Below are 19278 nucleotides of genomic sequence, written 5' to 3'. Positions count from 1 at the left end.
ACTCAAACTGTGCTGTGATGCAGATGCAGATGTACGCACGATAAATCTGACTACCCAGAGAGTCTAAAATGGGATAGTTCATATTCAATAATTCATCATCCAGAACAGGAGCAGAAGAACAGCGAGAGGAAAATACAGAGATAGGCTGAAGTAGAAGTAGAGGATGGTTAACTAACTCTTATCTGTCTTCACTAAGACAGGAGTGGGAGATCATACTCGGCGAGAAGGTGGTCAGAAAATCCCACCACAAAATTTGAAAAATTGTTTTAGTCCATCTCTGAGTACTCTCTGACTTCACAACACCTAACATTCAGGCCTACACTCTGCTGAAGACGCCAGACTTAAAATTGTGATTCACAAAGATAGTTATCTGATAAAACTACTTTCCTAAAGTGGCTGAGTAGTATTGTTTTTAGAAAACTTGCACCAAATTCATTGCAAAGAAAGCCTATTGGGATGATCTCAGACTGAAAATGACAAAACAGGTTAGTATGATTCACTTTTTCAGAACACTTCTTCCCTTTTATCATTTTCTTTGCCATGTAAAGACATTTTTAAGCTCACACACATATACATGCAGTGCTTCGAGTCTTTCTGTAAAACTCTCTGATGTCTGAAGCTGCTTTGCGTGATTGAGGAGGAGAGCCGGAGGAGACGAGCCTCTTCATCTGACTTCACATATTAGCTGCAACCACAGCGAGGAGATAAAGATGGAGAGACAGAGAGGAAGAGAGCTGTGAGCACAGTGACCTACATATTCTGTAGACCTCTATTCGCCAGTGCAGATTTAGTATCACATAGTTCCGTACAGCACCTGCAGGTCTCCTCACTGACCTTGGATCTGAAGTGTCAGATCTAAATGAGTGCAGTTGGGATGAGCAGGTCTTTAGTGTAATCTGATCACTGAAATCAAAGTACACTGTGGGCAACGGCAGCCAGCAGTGCTTAGCAGTGCTCGTTTGCTAAAAACTATCAAGCCTGCAGAATATGAAGAAGGATTTTTAAAACATTTATCAGCATTCCTGACTACAGACAACATTGATTTGCTTGGGTATGAGTCAAGACAGTATTGGGTGTAATGCATTACATTATAATGACTGGTTTTGCTTTCACACTACTGTAAACATTTTGCATTTTTAAGGAACACGTTACTGGACTTAATTCAGTAACTGCATTACATTGTTACTTGCTTTACAAAGGTTCTTCAGTTATCTGCACAGCAGGTGGATAACAAGCTTTTTTCTTTCTGTGCTATAGTCAGCTTTATTGTAGTAAAGCAACTATATCAGGAACAGCCACATTATGCTGCTAGCAGAACTTCAGTTCTTTGCAAGCCCCTGCAAAGACAGCATGTTAACACAAAACTAAACAGGAACACAGAGTGATGATGAAGCTGAGTGAAAGCCGACCACAGCTCAGCAGCCAGAAGTTCAACAGGTAACAAAAGCAGAGATAATCAGTCAGGCTTGGAACCTTCGTTTCTTCCTGCTCATGCTGCTAAAGTGGAATCACAGTGGAAGTCTCAATGTGCTGGTTTTCAGCGTTGTTTTGTGATGTCGGTTTTGTGTTCATACATAAAAACTAAAAGAAAGATCACATAAGTGAGATTTGTAACAAGGATTTGTGTCGGTGTATAGGACTGTAGGGTAAGGTTTTACGTTAAATGTTTTTCAGGTTATTTTATGTAGTAATGAGAAAATAAGGTAATGAGAAATGTAATTTTCTCCTGCAAGTAATTAAATAATGTACTGCATTACTTTTTAAGGAAAAATAGGATTTGAGTTTGAAGAGGAAACACTAAAATTGTGTGAAGCATGTGATTGTAATTTGTGAACCACCCTCACAAACTAGGGAAACTACGGAGCAGCGGTGCTAACATTAGCATCAGTATGCTAACATGGCTTCAATAATAATTTGCCTTGATCGCCATCTGAACAGTTTTGCAACTGGCATCAAACATAAAACAGAGCCAACACCCATGGAGACGATTATTTTACTAGGTGACTATTATAAAATCCAAATAAACTTGATGAATAAATTTGCCCTGTCTTAAAACATTACTTTATTCCACAGAGCCAGAATTAGCACTGAACATGTGTTCTAATCAACTGGACTGACTAAAACTGGACTAAAAATCCTCCTTTAAAAATTAGCACTCACACTACCCTATAGGGGGTCTCCGCCCTGCATTAATAAAGAACACTGCAGTGCCTGGAAAGGTGTGAATAGATGAAATGCAAGTGAGTAAGACAGATACTTTAGCAAAATGTGTGTGCGTTCATCCGTATTTTTGTGTGAAATTATGTTAATCTCATTATGTTATACAGAGCAAGTGTGTAACTACGGGGATCCTCAGAGGGTTAGAAATGTGAAACTGAGTAGAGGAAGTGGGTCAGGAGATCACAACAACACTAGCTTTCTTCCGTGGCGAATCGGCCCAAACATTTCTGAACTTTTCATTAGGCACATTTGACCGAGTACGAGGGAGGAGTAGTTGTGCGTAGTAGTGCATGTGTGCGTGTGTGTTTCTAAGTATGCAATTGTTGTGTGTGTGGACAAGGAGTGCTGCATCCCTGCAGCATGTTCTGTGCTCGCGTGAGCTCTCGCTGCAGCTTTCACGCTAGCTACTGAAATCCAGGTCACACAGCACACACAGTCCATAAATCATCGCAAACGTAACCTGAGTGTGCGTGCATGTGTGTGTGTGCTATATAAGTGTATGGCAAAGGTGCCCGGTGGAGGCAGAAAATGTAACATCCCCCACTAAAGAATATATAGGTAGGAGCCCTTTAATCATATCAAACACAAACTAACAGGATATTCAGAATGCCAATGGGAGCTCTTTGAAATCAATTGCAACTAGTTAAAGTGCTCTATTTGCTGTATGTTTTATCTACCCATTTTTTAAATTACCCAGTTTCCCCAAAGGTTCATTCATTTTTTGCCTTATGTAGCCTAACGTTATCAAGTTCTCTACCAAGAAAACTATTCAGACTTAAAGGAAAAGGTGGATGTTTTTATCAGTGCATTTGGATTGGCTTAGCTCTAACCCTCAGTCATGGTCATAAGTTTGTCATGAGGTGAGAGATGGGATGATACTGCAAATTCAAGAAACTCAAATGAGTTTTCAGGAATAGTTCTCCAGTCTTCTTGAAGGACTATTCAAAGCCCTTTTAATGTTAAAATGACTGATTCGTATACTCCCGGTGTGCTCAACACATTCACCCAATCACACCAGCACTGTCTTCTAAGTTTCTTGGTGCTAGCTAACAATTCCTAATTGATACACATTCATACTCCAATGAACGCATCAGAGAGCAATTTGGGGTTAGTATCTTGCCCGAGGATACTTGGCATGCAGACTGGAGGAGCCAGGGATTGAACCACCAACCTTGCAATGAGTAGATGACCTGCTCTACTGCCTGAGCTACAGCCATCCCGCCTTTCATTCTGTTTTCTTTCAAGATGATCCGAGACTCCTTCAATAATTTTGAGGCAAAGGTTCAGGGGAGGCCAAACCATGACTAATATTGCTTCAAGTTTTTTGTCCCTTTTGGAACCACATTGGTGGAGTTAAAACACTATTTTATGTGTTTTAAACTGTGTTGTCTTTGGTCTACATAGATTCAACTAAAGAAATAAGAACAAATGATTTGTTTTGTGACAGGCTGCTAATAACAAAGTGCTCAAATATACGGTTTAAAACTGGAGAACTATTGCTCTAGACCACTCTACAAATTTACAACAGTCTGGCTCTTTGAAATTGGAATAAACGGTTATTTGGACCAATAATAGTGCTTTACCAATCCAGATTCACTCACATAAACATTGATACAGCACCTTAAATGTCTCAAATTCACGCTGTCGCCAATTTAGAATCACCTGACCTGCATGTCTTTAGACTGTGGGAGGAAGCTCACACAGCCACAGGAAGAATGTGTAAACTCTTCGAGCTGTGATGAAAGTGCTATCTCCTGCTGCCGGTGTTTCTAATCACCACAGTTACATGAGGAGTCGGTTTATTGAGATGAACAGCTGAAGGCGCTGTTCCATTAAGTAACTGCAGAAAAATAACACACAACAAGATGATGTAATTAAAGACTGCAAAAGTGTGAACAAACAATAATAACCCTCAAGGTTGTTTCATGTATTCCTCTGAGAAAGTGAGAAAGGTTGTGGTTTTCTCAAATCAATATAATGCCAATACGTGGAGAGAAGGCTTCAGTGAGTGCTCGCATTAAACACTTCATGTCGACCTACATCAGAGTTATTTGAGCCCTTTGAGTTTACTGCATTAGGAGATTTTTATAGCTATTATGTCTTCAGCTTAGTGTACGGCTGTAGTTTGTTTTCGTGGGGTTTCTAGCTTTCATAACAGTTGAAAAGACCTAGTGTTGCTATAGTTTTTACACCAAAGAGCCTTGAGAAGTGCCACTGACCATATACAGCAGGGGGCCCCAACTCCAGGCCTTGAGGGTGAGATCTAAAAACTGCAGGACGCCGGCCCTCGAAGCCTGGAGTTGGGGACCCCTGATATACAGGAACATAAGTAGTGGGCCACACCCTTTAATCTTTATATTCAGAGATCCTCCATGATCAACTCTAAGCTGTGTTATTGCAGAATGGAAGCATTAAGGAACCACAGGCAGACCACATAAAGTTTACAGGTCACTGAGGTGCGCAGTGCATAAAGTCCATCAATTGTCTGTTGACTTCCAAACCTCCTCAGGCATTAATATCAGCACAAAAACTGTGCTCCATAAGCTTCATGGCATCAGTTTCCATGGCTTAGCTGCTCCTGTAGGTGTAATGTGTAGGTGGTCCAATATTTTTATACATATAGTGTAAAGATAAACCCTAACTCACCTGTAGGCTTCTTTATACTGTAGGCTCACATGTGGAGGGGGGTTGTGTTCCATGCCACTAACTAAACTAACAAGTGTTTCATTGTTAAAGCGTAACTTGATGGCATGTATAACATAGCAAAAAAATCATAAACCTGCAAACTGCTGCAATTTTCTTTACTTTCAAAACAAGGTTAGGATTCACTGTGCTCTGCAGTCATTCAAATCAAACATTTATTTCTGAGCAGGAGAACACGGTGCAGAGCTGTGGGAATGAATGAATAGGGACCGTGGGACTGTTTTCATGGGTCAGATCCTGTTGTTGTGGGGTATAACCCCACCATCCTGCTGATTCTCCATCAAATATTCATCACCTCCTGCAGAGTCAACATTTAAACACCATCATCTAGCAGAGAAGGGGGGCAGAGAGATGGATGGGGCTTTAGGGAGGTTAAGGACATTCATAATCCAGAGCAAAGAGAATGCCTGCTCCTATAACTGGTCCTCTATTTTGGGAAATCCCTGTCTGTCTCTCCTGGGCCACTGAACAGAAACACTGAAGTAGTTGGATCAGAAGTGGAACAACTTCAAAAGCATGAATTCATTGTACATCTTTACTGTACATCTACTGTGTTCTTGTAGGGCTGGAAAAGGAGGATTAAGACTCTTGATTTTGGAAGGAATAAACAAATCTATTATTACCTCCATCTTTAAATGGAGAGCAATTGGAGAGCATGCGTGTGTGTGTGTGTGTGTGTGTGTGTGTGTGTGTGTGTGTGTGTGTGTGTGTGTGTGTGTGTGTGTGTGTGTGTGTGTGTGTGTAAACATATTAAATCCAAACAGCAATGTGTGCTTGTCCTTGATCTAACACAGATTAGATGAGCGCAGACACACACACGAACACACATTTATGATGAGATTTAAACATTCAATTCCATTATTTTGGCAGTGTGCGTGGCATCAAAAGGTTGAGGTTGTTTTTTTTGTTTTGTTTTGTTTTGTTTTTTTAGATCAGCCGCAGGCAACCCCATCCTTACATCTGACCGTTTTCATCTACACTCCCATAATGCCTTCTATCTATTCTGGCTTTCCTCTGATAGCAGAATGTGTGTCAGCGATCCAGAGATGAATTTTGAATATGTATGAGGGGGAGAAGGCGGAGGAAGAGGAGGAGGAAGAAACTGGGGCAGGGAAAGTGGAACATCATGACCAGGAGTTTGCATTGATCAGCACAGGAGAAGATGTACCTACACAGCTGCTTCACCTTCACATCAATGATGAGCAGTGTAATGCATGGTTGTATATGGAGGGTCCTAATCAGACTTTTGCTCACTCATCACAGTGTTGAAGACAAAAGAGATCAGAAAGTCGGTCGTGCAAAGTGTGCATTTCATACCTCCCCATAATCTGTTGTGACCACAAGGGTTCCATCTCCACAGGAGTTGACGGTGGCTGGGAGCAGCTGCTCCTTCTCCCTGACCCAAACGCGGGCACCCTGTAACAAGCACACAAATCACAGATGTTAAGCAGCCAATAACTGCAACCCTAAACAGGTGAGATTTTAAATAATTCATCTTTTTAGCTACTTTGGTCAGCTCCCTTATTCACAAGGGGTCACCACAGCTGCATGATTGATTTGGCAGATTTTTCCAGCAGATGCCCTTCTTGATGCAACCTCAAAAGGATTTATATCTCCTCTTGCATCTTGGAATCAAACTGGAAATCTTTCACTTGTTAGGAAAATATGTAACCGCTAAATCTTGTTGCCAGGCTAAAATTCATCTAGATAAACTGTATTGATGTAAGCTGTGGATAATTATTTATGCTTTGAGTGACTTCAAAGCATAGTTTGGCTTTGCTCAGATATAAAGTATGTACATTTTGTTTTAAAGCTAGTTTTTCAAGCTAGAATTAGTATCCCATCCAATTAGTATCCACACCTAATTTCTAACATGGTGAAGCAGGAGCGCTTGCAGTTGGTGTCTTTATCTTTTTGTGCAAGGAGTTTATTCATGTTCAGAGGAAGTGTACTATTCCTAAATATTTCTAAACAGACAAAGCCCTCCTTCACACAGTCACTGACCTCTGACCTGAAACCATAAACAGAAGGACAGTGCAACAGAGGACAGATGAGTCAATGGAGCGACTGAAGCGCTGGAAAAACAGGAGGCACACCATACGTCCACTTGTACAGTTTAGCTTAAACTGAATCGCTTGTGAGTTTACCCAAGCACTGCCTCTAAAACAGGTCCAAGAAGTTGTGTCAAATGTAATCAAAACAATACTTGAATAAAAAACGTTGCTTATTTTATTAACGACTATAACTCCAACCACGGGGCGCCTGCTGGAGGCTGGTGTCGTGTTACTACAGTATAAAATATATCCTCAGACAAGAAGCTATTAATGAAAAACACTTTACATCAATAAATACTTAAAATGTGCTTACAGCTGAATACGACTACTATTCTCTGCACTCTGTTAACTGTTTGAATTCAAAACAGAGGAAGTTAAAATAAAAGGTTACACTGTCAACAGAGAAAACACACAGTACTGTAGTTTGTTAACGACAAAATCTCACTAGAGAGCTGAATTTTGTGCACTGAAATTAATTTAAACTATTTCTTTCTACATTGTGCTCTCACATGTGGAATGTGTGAAATGTTTTTTTTTTTCACTTTTTCTGACAAATTAGTCATAATGATGGTGATGTTTGTGGGTGTTTGAATCACATTCACTGCACTCTTGTTGATGAGTCCACCTTTTAAGTGATGGTGTTATCCATAATGTATGAATTTTCTTGTAGTTAGAGCAAAGTTTCGTGGCATAAGTGCTCCAGTCTAAATCCTAAGCAGAGGCGTGAGTCCTAAAAGGCTCGGTGGACCAGCAGATGTGTGCATATGAATGGCGTGAGCAGCAGAAGACAAATGGAAAAGAATTGTTTTAGCAACAGATGGTGCCACAGCCCCAAGCATCCCCTGACAACCTTTATCACTTTCTGTTTCCTCTTCCCTCTCTCCCACTCTCTCTTTTTGGGTTCTTTCAATCCCTCAGTGCCACACATACGCACACGGATAATAACAGAAACCCAGTCATGCCTCAGGCTATGAAGCTAACCAGGCAGAAACCAGTCACACACCAATACAGTGTGTTACTTATGCACACAAATGGGTTGCTTAAGGTGAGGCTTAGGGGATAAAATGACTGAATCCATCTGAAAACAGACTTTAAGGCTGTTGGCTTTTGCAAAACATAAACCCATCTATAGTTGATCTTCTGCACTAGTCTGCAAAAAGGTTTCCTTCACTGTTCTTTGCACAGCAACTCTCTCTATATATAGCGGCCTTGTTGCTCCTCTTTATCCTCTCTGTCTTTTTTCCTGTCAGATTCCACCGCACTGAGACATTATTATGACCTGATGACCTACTCACAGTTCACTGGTACTCCACCACATGTTTTAGCTAATAAATTGGCCTTTGAGACAACTTAATCTTCAAATACTGGTGCTGTAGCGTCTGACCTGAAGCACAGTCATTGTGTAGGTGAGTTTAGGCAAGGCAAGGCAAGGCAAGTTTATTTGTATAGCACAATTCAACAACAAGGTGATTCAAAGTGCTTTACAGAGACATTAGAAACAAGAACAAATAAAAAGCATGATTTAAAATTGATTAAAACAAGCAAATAAACTAACTAACTAATTAACAAACAAACAAACAAACAACAGTATATAAAATCAAAACAGATAAAATCAGAACAGTAGATAAAATCAGTAGTTAAATGTAAGTTTTGAAATTTAAGCTTAAAGTGTGGATTTGGTGCTTTATTCAAATGCAGCTGAGAACAGGTGAGTCTTCAACCTGGATTTAAATAAACTGAGTGTTTCAGCTGATCTGAGGCTTTCTGGGAGTTTGTTCCAGATATAAGGAGCATAAAAGCTGAATGCAGCTTCTCCGTGTCTGGTTCTGACTCTGGGAACTGATAAAAGACCGGATCCAGATGACCTGAGGGATCTGGATGGTTCATACTGGGTCAGGAGGTCATTGATGTATTTTGGTCCTAAACCATTCAGAGCTTTATAGGCCAGCATCAGAACTTTAAAGTCTATCCTCTGACGGACAGGCAGCCAGTGTAAGGACCTCAGAGCTGGACTGATGTGGTCCACTTTTTTGGTCTTAGTGAGGACTCGAGCAGCAGAGTTCTGAATGAGCTGTAGTTGTCTGACTGATTTTTTTAGGTAGACCTGTAAAGATGCTGTTACAGTAATCAAGCCTACTAAAGATGAATGCATGGACTAGTTTTTCCAGGTCCTGTTGAGACATCAGATCTTTTATCCTTGATATATTCTTGAGGTGATAGTAAGCTGACTTTGTTATTGTCTTAATGTGTTTTTCTAAGTTTAGGTCTGCATCCATCACTACACCCAAATTTCTCGCCTGGTTTGTGGTTTTTAGATGTATAGATTGAAGTTCTCTGGTGACCTGTAATCGTTTTTCTTTGGCGCCAAAGACTATTACCTCAGTTTTGTTTTTGTTTAGCTGGAGAAAATTGTGGCACAACCAGTCATTGATTTCCTCAATGCATTTACCAAGAGCCTGTACAGGGCCTCGGTCTCCTGGTGACATTGTGATATATATTTGTGTGTCATCTGCATAGCTGTGATAGTTTATTTTGTTGTTGTTTATAATCTGTGCCAGTGGGAGCATGTAGATGTTAAACAGAAGGGGTCCCAAGATGGAACCTTGGGGAACTCCACATGTGATACTTGTCTGCTCAGATGTGAAGTTACCTATTGATACAAAGTATTTCCTGTTTTCTACGTATGTTTTGAACCAGTTTAGTACAGTTCCTGAAAGACCTGTCCAGTTCTCCAGTCGTTTGAGTAATATGTTGTGGTCAACTGTATCAAATGCTGCACTGAGATCCAGTAAAACTAAGACTGACATTTTTCCACTGTCTGTATTCAGACATATGTCATTAAACACTTTGGTCAGAGCGGTTTCAGTGCTGTGGTTCTGTCTAAAACCTGACTGGAAGGCATCGTAGCAGTTATTCTGTTTTAAGAAGTAACTGAGCTGTTGAGAAACTGCTTTTTCAATGATCTTACTTAAAAACGGGAGATTTGAGATCGGCCTGTAGTTGTTCATTTGTGTCTTGTCAAGATTGTCCTTTTTCAGTATAGGTTTGATTACAGCAGTTTTTAGTGATTCTGGAAACACACCTGATAATAAAGAAAAGTTGACGATCTATAACAGGTCTGACTCTAAAGTCTTTGAGACCTTTTTGAAAAAACTTGTTGGCAGGACATCTAAACAGCAGGAGTAGGAGTTCAGTTGACCTAAGATGTCCTCCAGGTCTTTGCTGTTAATAGGTTTAAACTGTTTCATGGTATTTAAACAGTTTTTTGGTGGACACAGTACATATCCTGGATCTGCTGTTGATGTACCAATTGCTTGTCTAATTTTTTGGATTTTTTCAGTGAAGAATTTGGCAAAGTCATTGCAGGCCATGGTCGAATGAAGTTCAGCTGCCACTGACACAGGGGGGTTTGTTAGCCTGTCAACTGTAGAAAATAAGACCCGAGCATTATGGCTGTTTTTAGTGATGATGTCAGAGAAGTAGGACCTCCTTGCATTCCTCAGTTGTAAATTATAATTGTGAAGTTTCTCTTTATAAATGTCATAATGAACCTGGAGGTTTGTTTTTCTCCATCTGCGCTCAGCTTTCCTACACTCTCTTTTTTCATTTTTCACCAGTGTGGAGTTTCTCCATGGAGACTTTTTCCTTCCAGAGATAACCTTCACCTTAATGGGAGCAATAGTGTCCATTACATTTAACATGTTAGCATTGAAGCTATTGACGAGCTCATTGACTGACCCTCTGGACAGGTCAGGTGTTAATGGGAAGACCTGGTTAAAAATTGCACTACTGTGTTCAGTTATACACCGTTTTGTGATCACTGTTGTTGATATATTTGTGTGGGCTGAGATTTTACTTTCAAAGAAAACACAGTAATGATCAGATAAGCCCACATCAGACACAGTAACCTTTGAAATGCTCAGGCCTTTGGAGATCAGTAGGTCAAGAGTGTGTCCTCTATTATGTGTGGCCTCTGTTACATGCTGAGTCAGCCCAAAGTTGCCCAGAGTGTTACTCAGGTCTTTAGTCCCTTTGTCCTGAGGGTTGTCCACATGAATGTTAAAATCCCCAGCAATAATTACACAGTCAAAATCAACACAGATCACAGACAGCAGTTCACTGAGGTCATTAAAAAAGTCTGTGCAGTATTTGGGAGGCCTGTAAACATTAAGAAACACAACTTTGGATGGGGCCTTCAGCTGTAAAGCCACATATTCAAAAGACTGAAAACTTCCAGGAGATAGCTGCTTACATTGAAATGATTCATTAAATAAGACAGCAAGTTTATATCTCATACAGACATAAACTCACCTTATGTGAACCAGAAAGCAATGAATGTTTCTGCTTTCTGACTCTCTCTCTCTGTCTCCTCTTTAAGCAAATTGGTCTCCAGTCCCAGATCGATATGCAATCTCATGGGCAAACTAAGGGGAGACAGAGGGTTATAAATGACCTGCCAGCACCAAAGCCTCCACTCAGACTCATCCTCTCCTCCTCCTGTTTGTGTCCTCCTCCCCTCCTCCCATCTATTACTGCCCCAGACAGACAGAAATAGCCATGCATGACAACAAACACCAAACCTTTCTGTGGCCTAATATCTATGGCTGTAACATCGCCTTTAACACTATGCTTCGCATTGTTTCTCTGCTCCATGAAATTCAAACCAAACCACAGTCAAACAGGCCCCAGGCTCCGCCCCATTACCCTTTCGTCAAGCTCCATTAAGCGTCTATTGTCACTTTACCCTCAGAGATGACCTCTGACCTCAAGTCTTACATCCGACTCTATAACCAACAAGAAATGCTAAAACAATAGCGAGACATCTTTCCCGTAGAATGCTGTGACAGAAATACAGCAGCATAATTTCAAGTACAGCCAGGATATGTATGATGATGATGATGATGATGATGATGATGATGATGGCTAATGCATGAGTGTGTTTTTTTCTTCTGTGAGCCCCAAATCTTCTTTTTTTTTTTTATTCACAACTGATTGATTGAACTCAACACTTTTTCAAATTGTGAATTATTCTTATCAGAATTCTGGCCTTAATCCTCTTCTGAGAAAAGTCACAATTTAGAGATTAAAGTCAGACATTTAGGTATAAATTTAGACATATCCAATGAGCGCTCAGCTATACGTATGTTTGATAGAGGCCCTTTTGTCTGTTCAGGCAATTACATGGACCCCTGTGCCATATAATTAAGGCTCTTCCCATGGAGATAGTCTCTGATGAAGGATCTCTCCTTCTGAGAGGAGCTCTCTCCAAAGCAAATGCTGAGTGCAAACATATGACCAACATCCGCAGGAATGGAATCACTCATTAAACCTTAAATGTTTTTCACTGGTCATGACATAAAGCTATGCTCTGTGGTTAACACGAGCTGAGATATGTGATCAACTTAAAAAGAAGCTGTTGACTGTCATGGCTGCATTGAGAAGAAAGATAAGAGACGAAGAAATAAACCCCTCTGGTTCATATGAATCCAATGTAGCAACAAAGGGTCAACTGTAGACAACGTGTTTCATGACTCCACCCTTTAAAGATTGTTTTTGTGCATTTCTGGACTTCTTCTATCATTAGTGCTGCTTTTTTGGTTTTGGTTTTATATCATTTTTTGTGGTCAGAACAGGACTTAGAGGGAGTGATCTAAAAATAGCTGCAGAGCTGGGAGACGTTCTGAGGGACACAGGAAGGGGATTTTAAATCATGCATGATTTTGGCTTGTAAAAGCACCATAAAATTCTTTATGTAAGCATACTCAAGAGCTGTGCATGTTTTACAAACACTAATGAGCCCGCGCTAACCTTCTCAACAGACACTTTTGGTCCTGATGCCCTGGCTATCTGTGAAGTTGTGCTGTTTTAAGCTAAATGCACATGCACAATGGCACATGTTGGTATTAGCAATTTAATGTTTAGCTAATTTAAAATACAAAGTTTAAGTGCGAGTTATAATAATATTGGACTGGTCCATCTTCAGAGGAAACTGAATATCAGGACACTGAAAATTGTTCCATTGTAGATGTTCAAACTGGACACACTGACAGTCAGACTTTGACTTTGACTTTGACCAACAGCTACAAGACTTAAAAAATGGCAATCAGAAAAAGGTGAGATAAAAAGTCAAACTACACATAAATAAATGACAGCTTAAAGAATGAGAGGAGTCACTGTGGGGCAAAGTCACGTCTGACAAACTCAGTGTAAACTAAAAGGACAACAGAGGAGAGGAGACAGACAGAGAGGGCAGACAAATGGGGAAAATGAGGACAATGAAGACGAGGGCAGGAAAACAGCAAAGTGTGTAACAAAAGGTTACAAGTACAGGAGGTTGAAGAAGGCACAAAATGACAGAAACGAGACACGGATTAATAAATGATGCCAAGAGCAGATGACTGCTCAGCAGCAGATAAAAGGAAAAATAAAAACCAGCGTGGTTTTTTTTTTTTTTTTTTTTGGGGGGGGGGGGGGTTTGTGTATCTGTGTTTGTAAAAACTGTCAATCCCTTTCTAATCACAAGCATCAGGTAGTAATTTTTATTAGGCTCCAGGATGAAGGGACCACTTATGGCCTGGTCCTCTGTGATTTTGTTAAATAATGTGACAAATCTTCAGTTAACTGTAGTTTAAGTTATTAACAGTTAATTAATTAACCCTGTATCACTATATATAATTAGTTAGTTAGTTATAGTTCCACCATAACGTTATGAAAATGCCACACGAGTGAACTGTCAATATGAGGCAGAGAGCACAAATCAAAGAGCAGCAGAAAATCCTAGAAAGTAGTGTGGTGTTTCGACAGAAGAACGGAGACGGCTTGGTTTGTAATGGAACGTATATATTCAGCAGTAGTTCGCCATTTTACATCTCACCATACACTTCACTTCTTCTCTCCTTCCATCATCCTTAGTCACAGAGCCCCCTACTGGTAACTGAGTATATGTTCATATTCAGTCCCCCTTGTAAGCAACCCTTCACCATCTTAGCAGTGTATGTAAACACAACATCTCTCCTCATTCTCACAGAATTCTACTACCTCAGTATTACTTACTTAGCATGGCAACATTACTATTTGCACAGAACATTATCAGTAGTAAACTTTGCAACCAGACAGCATTTTCAATACCTATTTCACTTATAACATTACTGGGTGTTTGAACTATACCCGTGATCTTAACATACAATCTTGTTATGGTGCCTAAATCGTCCTTTATAATGAATACTTGTACCGTTAAGGTTACTGTAGTAACTTAACAACCTTAAGTCACAAAACTCACAAATAAATCACAGTAAATCAATCCTCTATTATACTTGGACCTCAGAACTAGCAGTATGGAACTTAACATTAGCACCCAACAGCTCAAGCGTGTTTTTTTCACTTTTTTTTCTTTTCATTTTGTTTTTTTTTTTAAACTCATTTCATAACATAATCCTTGGTCCAAGCTGGTAACTGTCTCGGTCTGTTAGGAACAGAAGGTCTTTTAGGAGTTTCTCTTGTGTTATTTTCAACCCCGTCATCAGCCTGCAACGGCTCAGCATTCTCTGCGCGGCAGAGTGAGAGACGGGCTGCATTCCATCTCTTTCCATCACTCAAGATGAAGGTGCTCAGTCCAGTCTGTTGCTGCACTGACAGTGGATCAGTGAACTGTCTCTCTCCCTTCCCCACTCGGAAAGGTTTACGTATCCGCACCCTGTCACCGACCACAAGCTGGGGAGGTTTTGCCCCTCTCTTTGCATCAGTGTAGCGTTTACTCTTACGTTGCTGTGAGAGACTCTGGCCCTGCATTGGTCATACTGTCCTGTGTCTTTGGGAAACGGCAGGACATTTAGCTTTGTTCTCATGGGTCTCCCTCTGAGAAGCTGGAACGGAGCTGCTCCAGTCGTTGCATGAGCTGTAGCACGGTAATTCTGTAGCATCTCTGTCACGGCGGGCTTCCACAGCTTCTGGGACACCTGTGCAGCCTGAACACAGTCCTTCAGCACTCTGTTGAATCTTTCAACACACCCGTTCGCTTGAGGGTGATACACACTTGTTCTGATGTGCTTGATGCCCCTTTCCGTCAGGAAATCAGCAAAGGCAGATGAAGTGAATTGTGGTCCATTATCTGTGGTAAGCTCACAAGGGTTTCCCTCCCGTGCAAAAACTGAAGACAAGAACCTAATCACAGTGTCTGTAGTAGCTGATGAAGTAAAGGCTACTTCTGGCCATTTGCTGAAGTAATCGACCAGTGTGATGGCAAACCTGCAGTCCTGCGACCCGCGGTCAAAAGGTCCAACAATGTCAACGGCCACATGCTGAAAGGGACCATCTGGAAACTGAACCGGCTGTAAGGGAGTAGGAGCAGTTTTGGCCGTTTTGTCACACAATTGACAGACTGAGCACGATGACAGAATCGCATGGACTTGAGTATCCATGCATGGCCACCAGTAAAGCTCTCTGAGCCGCTGCTTTGTGCGAACTATGCCCTGGTGACCTTCGTGTGCGAGGCATATCACCTTTTCCCGCAGGGACCTTGGGACCACCAGACGTGTCCCCCGGAAAACCAACGGTGATTCCACAGCAAGTTCATGTCGCACCAGGAAATACGGCTGTATCTCAGGTGAGAGAGACCTTTTCACCTTGGGCCAGCCTGAGCGGATAACCTGTTGGAGCAGAGAAAGGTCAGGGCAGTCCTCACATTCAGCTTTAAAATCCGTCAACGGTGTCGCTGTCAAGAGAGGAGAAACTTCAGCTATCTCCCAGAGAAGGTCTTTTTCAGCATCAATGTCAGTGCTGGAGTACATCAGGGGAACCCGTGAGAGGCAGTCTGCGATGACATTCTGAACACCAGGACGGTACTGCACATCATACTGAAAACACATCAGCCTTGCAGACCATCATGCGATTCTCATGCCCGCTCTGTTCATACCTTTGGTGCTGAGAAGGGTAGTAAGAGCTTGGTGGTCAGTACGAAGTGTGAATCTGCGGCCCCATACATATGTACGCCATCTTTCCACCGCCCAGACACAGGCTAACGCCTCCTTTTCTGTGGTGGAGTACTTTCTTTCAGCAGGAGACAGTGTTCGGGAGGCGAACGCCACAACCCGCTCCACTTGATCTGGATGTAACTGTGTCAACACAGCGCCTAGCCCATAGTCTGATGCGTCTGTGGTGACAAAAGCAGGTAAGTCAGGGTCATAGACGGCAAGTGCGGGACTTTCCAGAAGGAGTTTTTTCAGGTTACTGAAGCTCTCATGTGCTGCCTCGTTCCACTGGAGTTCGACTTTCATGTCTGTTTTCAGCAACTGTCGCAGTGGTTCCACCAGTGTACCATAATCTGGAATAAATTTACTGAACCAGGATGACAAACCCAGGAACGAGCGCAATGCAGCCATATCCTTTGGAGCAGGAGCCTCAGCAATAGCAGTAAGGTGATGTTGGCTTGGACGTAGGCCTTCCTTTGAGATTACATGGCCCAGGAATGTGATGTGTGACTGGCAGAAGGAACTTTTCCCAGCATTAATCTGCAGGCCGACATCTCTGAGACGTTGGAGAACAGCTTGCAGGCGTGTATCATGCACCTCCTTTGATGTTCCGTAGACGATGATGTCATCCAAGTAGTTGCGAACACCAGGCAGATCTTTCAGGACCGTTTGCATCATTTTCTGGAACGCCGAAGGTGCTGATGCTAGGCCAAATGGGACACGTGTGAACTGGAACAGTCCCTCATGAGTGATGAAAGCAGTCAGCTTGCGGCTCTCCGGATGCAAAGGTAATTGGTGGTATGCGGAGCTGAGGTCAATCTGGCTGTAGTGAGTGGCACCCGCCAAGTCAGAAAACAGATCCTCCATATGAGGAAGAGGATGGCAGTCAGCAATAATGCTCTTATTGGGTTCACGAAGGTCAACACACAGTCTCAACTCCTTTTTTCGCTTTCTGGCCACGACCAAAGGACTCACCCACTCAGCTGCATCGATCCTTTCAATTATGCCAGCTTTGAGTAAGCGAGAGAGTTCTGCTGACACCTCTGTACGTACACTTAATGGCAGGCGTCTCAGCTTTTGGCGTACAGGCTGCACATTGTTGTTTACCTGTACTTTATGGATGAACCCTTTAACACATCCAAGTTGAGCTGGTGGAATAGGATCAACATTGTACACAGCAGACTTCTGGTTAGACGAATCCGGCTCATCTGCAGTTTCATCCTGAATACGGTCCACTTTGCCTCCGACGATGCAGACGTTCAGTGCTCTAATGAGGTCGAGGCCTAATAGCGGGGAACCAGCTTTGACAATGTAGAAGGAAGCAGGAACTTTTTCATTCTGTGCATGCAGTGCAACTGATGCAGGCAGACAACCCATCACAGCCAACTCATCTTTAGCATAAGTAACTAGTTTGACTTTAGGTCGCACCAGTGAACAGTCTGCAAAATACTGTCTGTAGATAGTTTCTGGCAGAATAGACACAGAAGCTCCAGTGTCTACTATCAGCTCTACTGTCTTAGAGCCACCTTGTACAGTTTCAATGTCGACAGTGCAGGTAAGCTTATCTTGAATAGCTGCCATCATTTTAGCATCTTGCACGCACAGTACTGCCAATTCTGGAACCACTACTTCTCTCACTTCACTGACTGACGACTTACATACCTTGGCAAAATGTCCCTTTTTCCCGCAGTTATTGCATTTTGAAGAAGCAGCCGGGCAGTTTTTATCATTAGCTAAGTGCTTGTGAGAACCACACCTGAAGCACTTCCGCTGCTGCTGCTTTGAACCTCCCCGTTTGCGTTGGTCTGGAGTGCAGCCTTTAGCGGGGCGAGGTCCTCTCCTCTGGTGAGAGTGGGAATTTGCCGCGTCGACTGTCTGAACAGGCGCGGTCGGACACGAGCCGGGTGTGGAGAGTAGAGTAGCGTTTTTGACTGCTGCTTCTACCTGGCTCGCAATAGTTAGAGCCTTATCCAGTGTGAGTTCATCCTCCAGTAACAGTTTGTCTTTCACAGCGCTGAGATGAGCATTGGAGATCAACTGATCTCTTATCATTTCACTTTCCATTTGTCCAAAGTTACAAGATGAAGCTAATGCTCTCAGAGCCACCACATACTGAGAAACAGTCTCATCCGCTCGTTGCATACGCTGTCTGAATGTATGACGGCACGCCACGACATTCACTTTTGGCACAAAGTGCTTCTCCAGTGTGCTCATGGCGTCAGCATATGTATCACCTTGCTCCGGTAACGTGTAGAATAACCGCTGTCCCTCCGGGCCCAAGCAGTGTAGCAAAACAGCGCGTTTCCTAGCATCCGGCCATGCGTCTCCCGTGGCATTGATTACTAGCATGTAATTGTCGAATATTTTCCGCCATGTAGTAAATGGAATCGGCGGCTCACCCACATGTGGAAGAAAAGATGGTGGACTCGGAACTGATGCGCTCATCCTCGTCGCCAATTTGTGGTGTTTCGACAGAAGAACGGAGACGGCTTGGTTTGTAATGGAACGTATATATTCAGCAGTAGTTCGCCATTTTACATCTCACCACTTCACTTCTTCTCTCCTTCCATCATCCTTAGTCACAGAGCCCCCTACTGGTAACTGAGTATATGTTCATATTCAGTCCCCCTTGTAAGCAACCCTTCACCATCTTAGCAGTGTATGTAAACACAACAAGTAGGATTATCACAAATATGTAGTAAATTTGTATGTGAACTGGAGAGACAGCTTCCTTTGCCTTTTTCCTTGCAAAAAGCATTCTGATCTGTCGTCTTAGCGTAGCGCTGCCTGTGTTGGAGACCTAAACTGTGTCAGTAATATTCCATTAAAGGTGATAATACAATCAGGACAGCGAGGCTTTTAGCAGATTATGGCTGCTGGAAGGAGAGCAACAGCATGTGTTTATCCGTGCGGTCTGTGCATGTTGGTGTGTCTGTGTGTATCCTTATGTGCATGTGGGCTAGTGGGTGTCACTGGCCTGTACATCTGCCGTTAAAAGGGATTGCAGTGCAGATTCAACACTGCAGGTATAAATAAACATCTGAGCGTAAATGGAAACATGATCACAGCAAAAAACATTAAGAGCATATTAATTTATCCATAGTCATATACCATGAGTGTCTTTTAATTTAGGTTTTATAAAATGACTCCAGGTCATTTTTTGAAATGTTGCAGGGGCATCATTATTATAATTATAATTATTTTTATTTATTTATTTTTATCCTTTTTATTATTTGTAGGAAACAAAGCTTAAAACTAACACTTTTTAAATTGAAATTGGAAGGTTCAATGAGAAAGTTTGGGATATCAGTTGTCGCCAAAAACCCTTTTTAGGG

The 19278-nt window shown here is 42.0% G+C and overlaps 1 protein-coding gene across 1 annotated transcript in view; it reads right to left on the bottom strand.

Moving 5' to 3' along the window:
* myo10l1 (myosin X, like 1) overlaps positions 1-19278 on the bottom strand; it is a 50604-nt gene that overhangs the window by 24549 nt on the left and 6777 nt on the right. The window contains exon 2 of the mRNA XM_085391584.1: positions 6241-6339. Within this exon, the coding sequence (XP_085247710.1) occupies positions 6241-6339 (99 nt within the window). The remainder of the gene's footprint in view (positions 1-6240; positions 6340-19278) is intronic.

Source organism: Rhamphochromis longiceps, linkage group LG19, assembly GCF_057381845.1.
Source record: "Rhamphochromis longiceps isolate RC_006_pf linkage group LG19, R_longiceps_female_GT1.1, whole genome shotgun sequence".
Taxonomy (NCBI): Eukaryota; Metazoa; Chordata; class Actinopteri; order Cichliformes; family Cichlidae; genus Rhamphochromis; species Rhamphochromis longiceps.
Note: the sequence above shows the minus strand (reverse complement) of the source record. Positions and strands in the feature narration are given on the sequence as shown.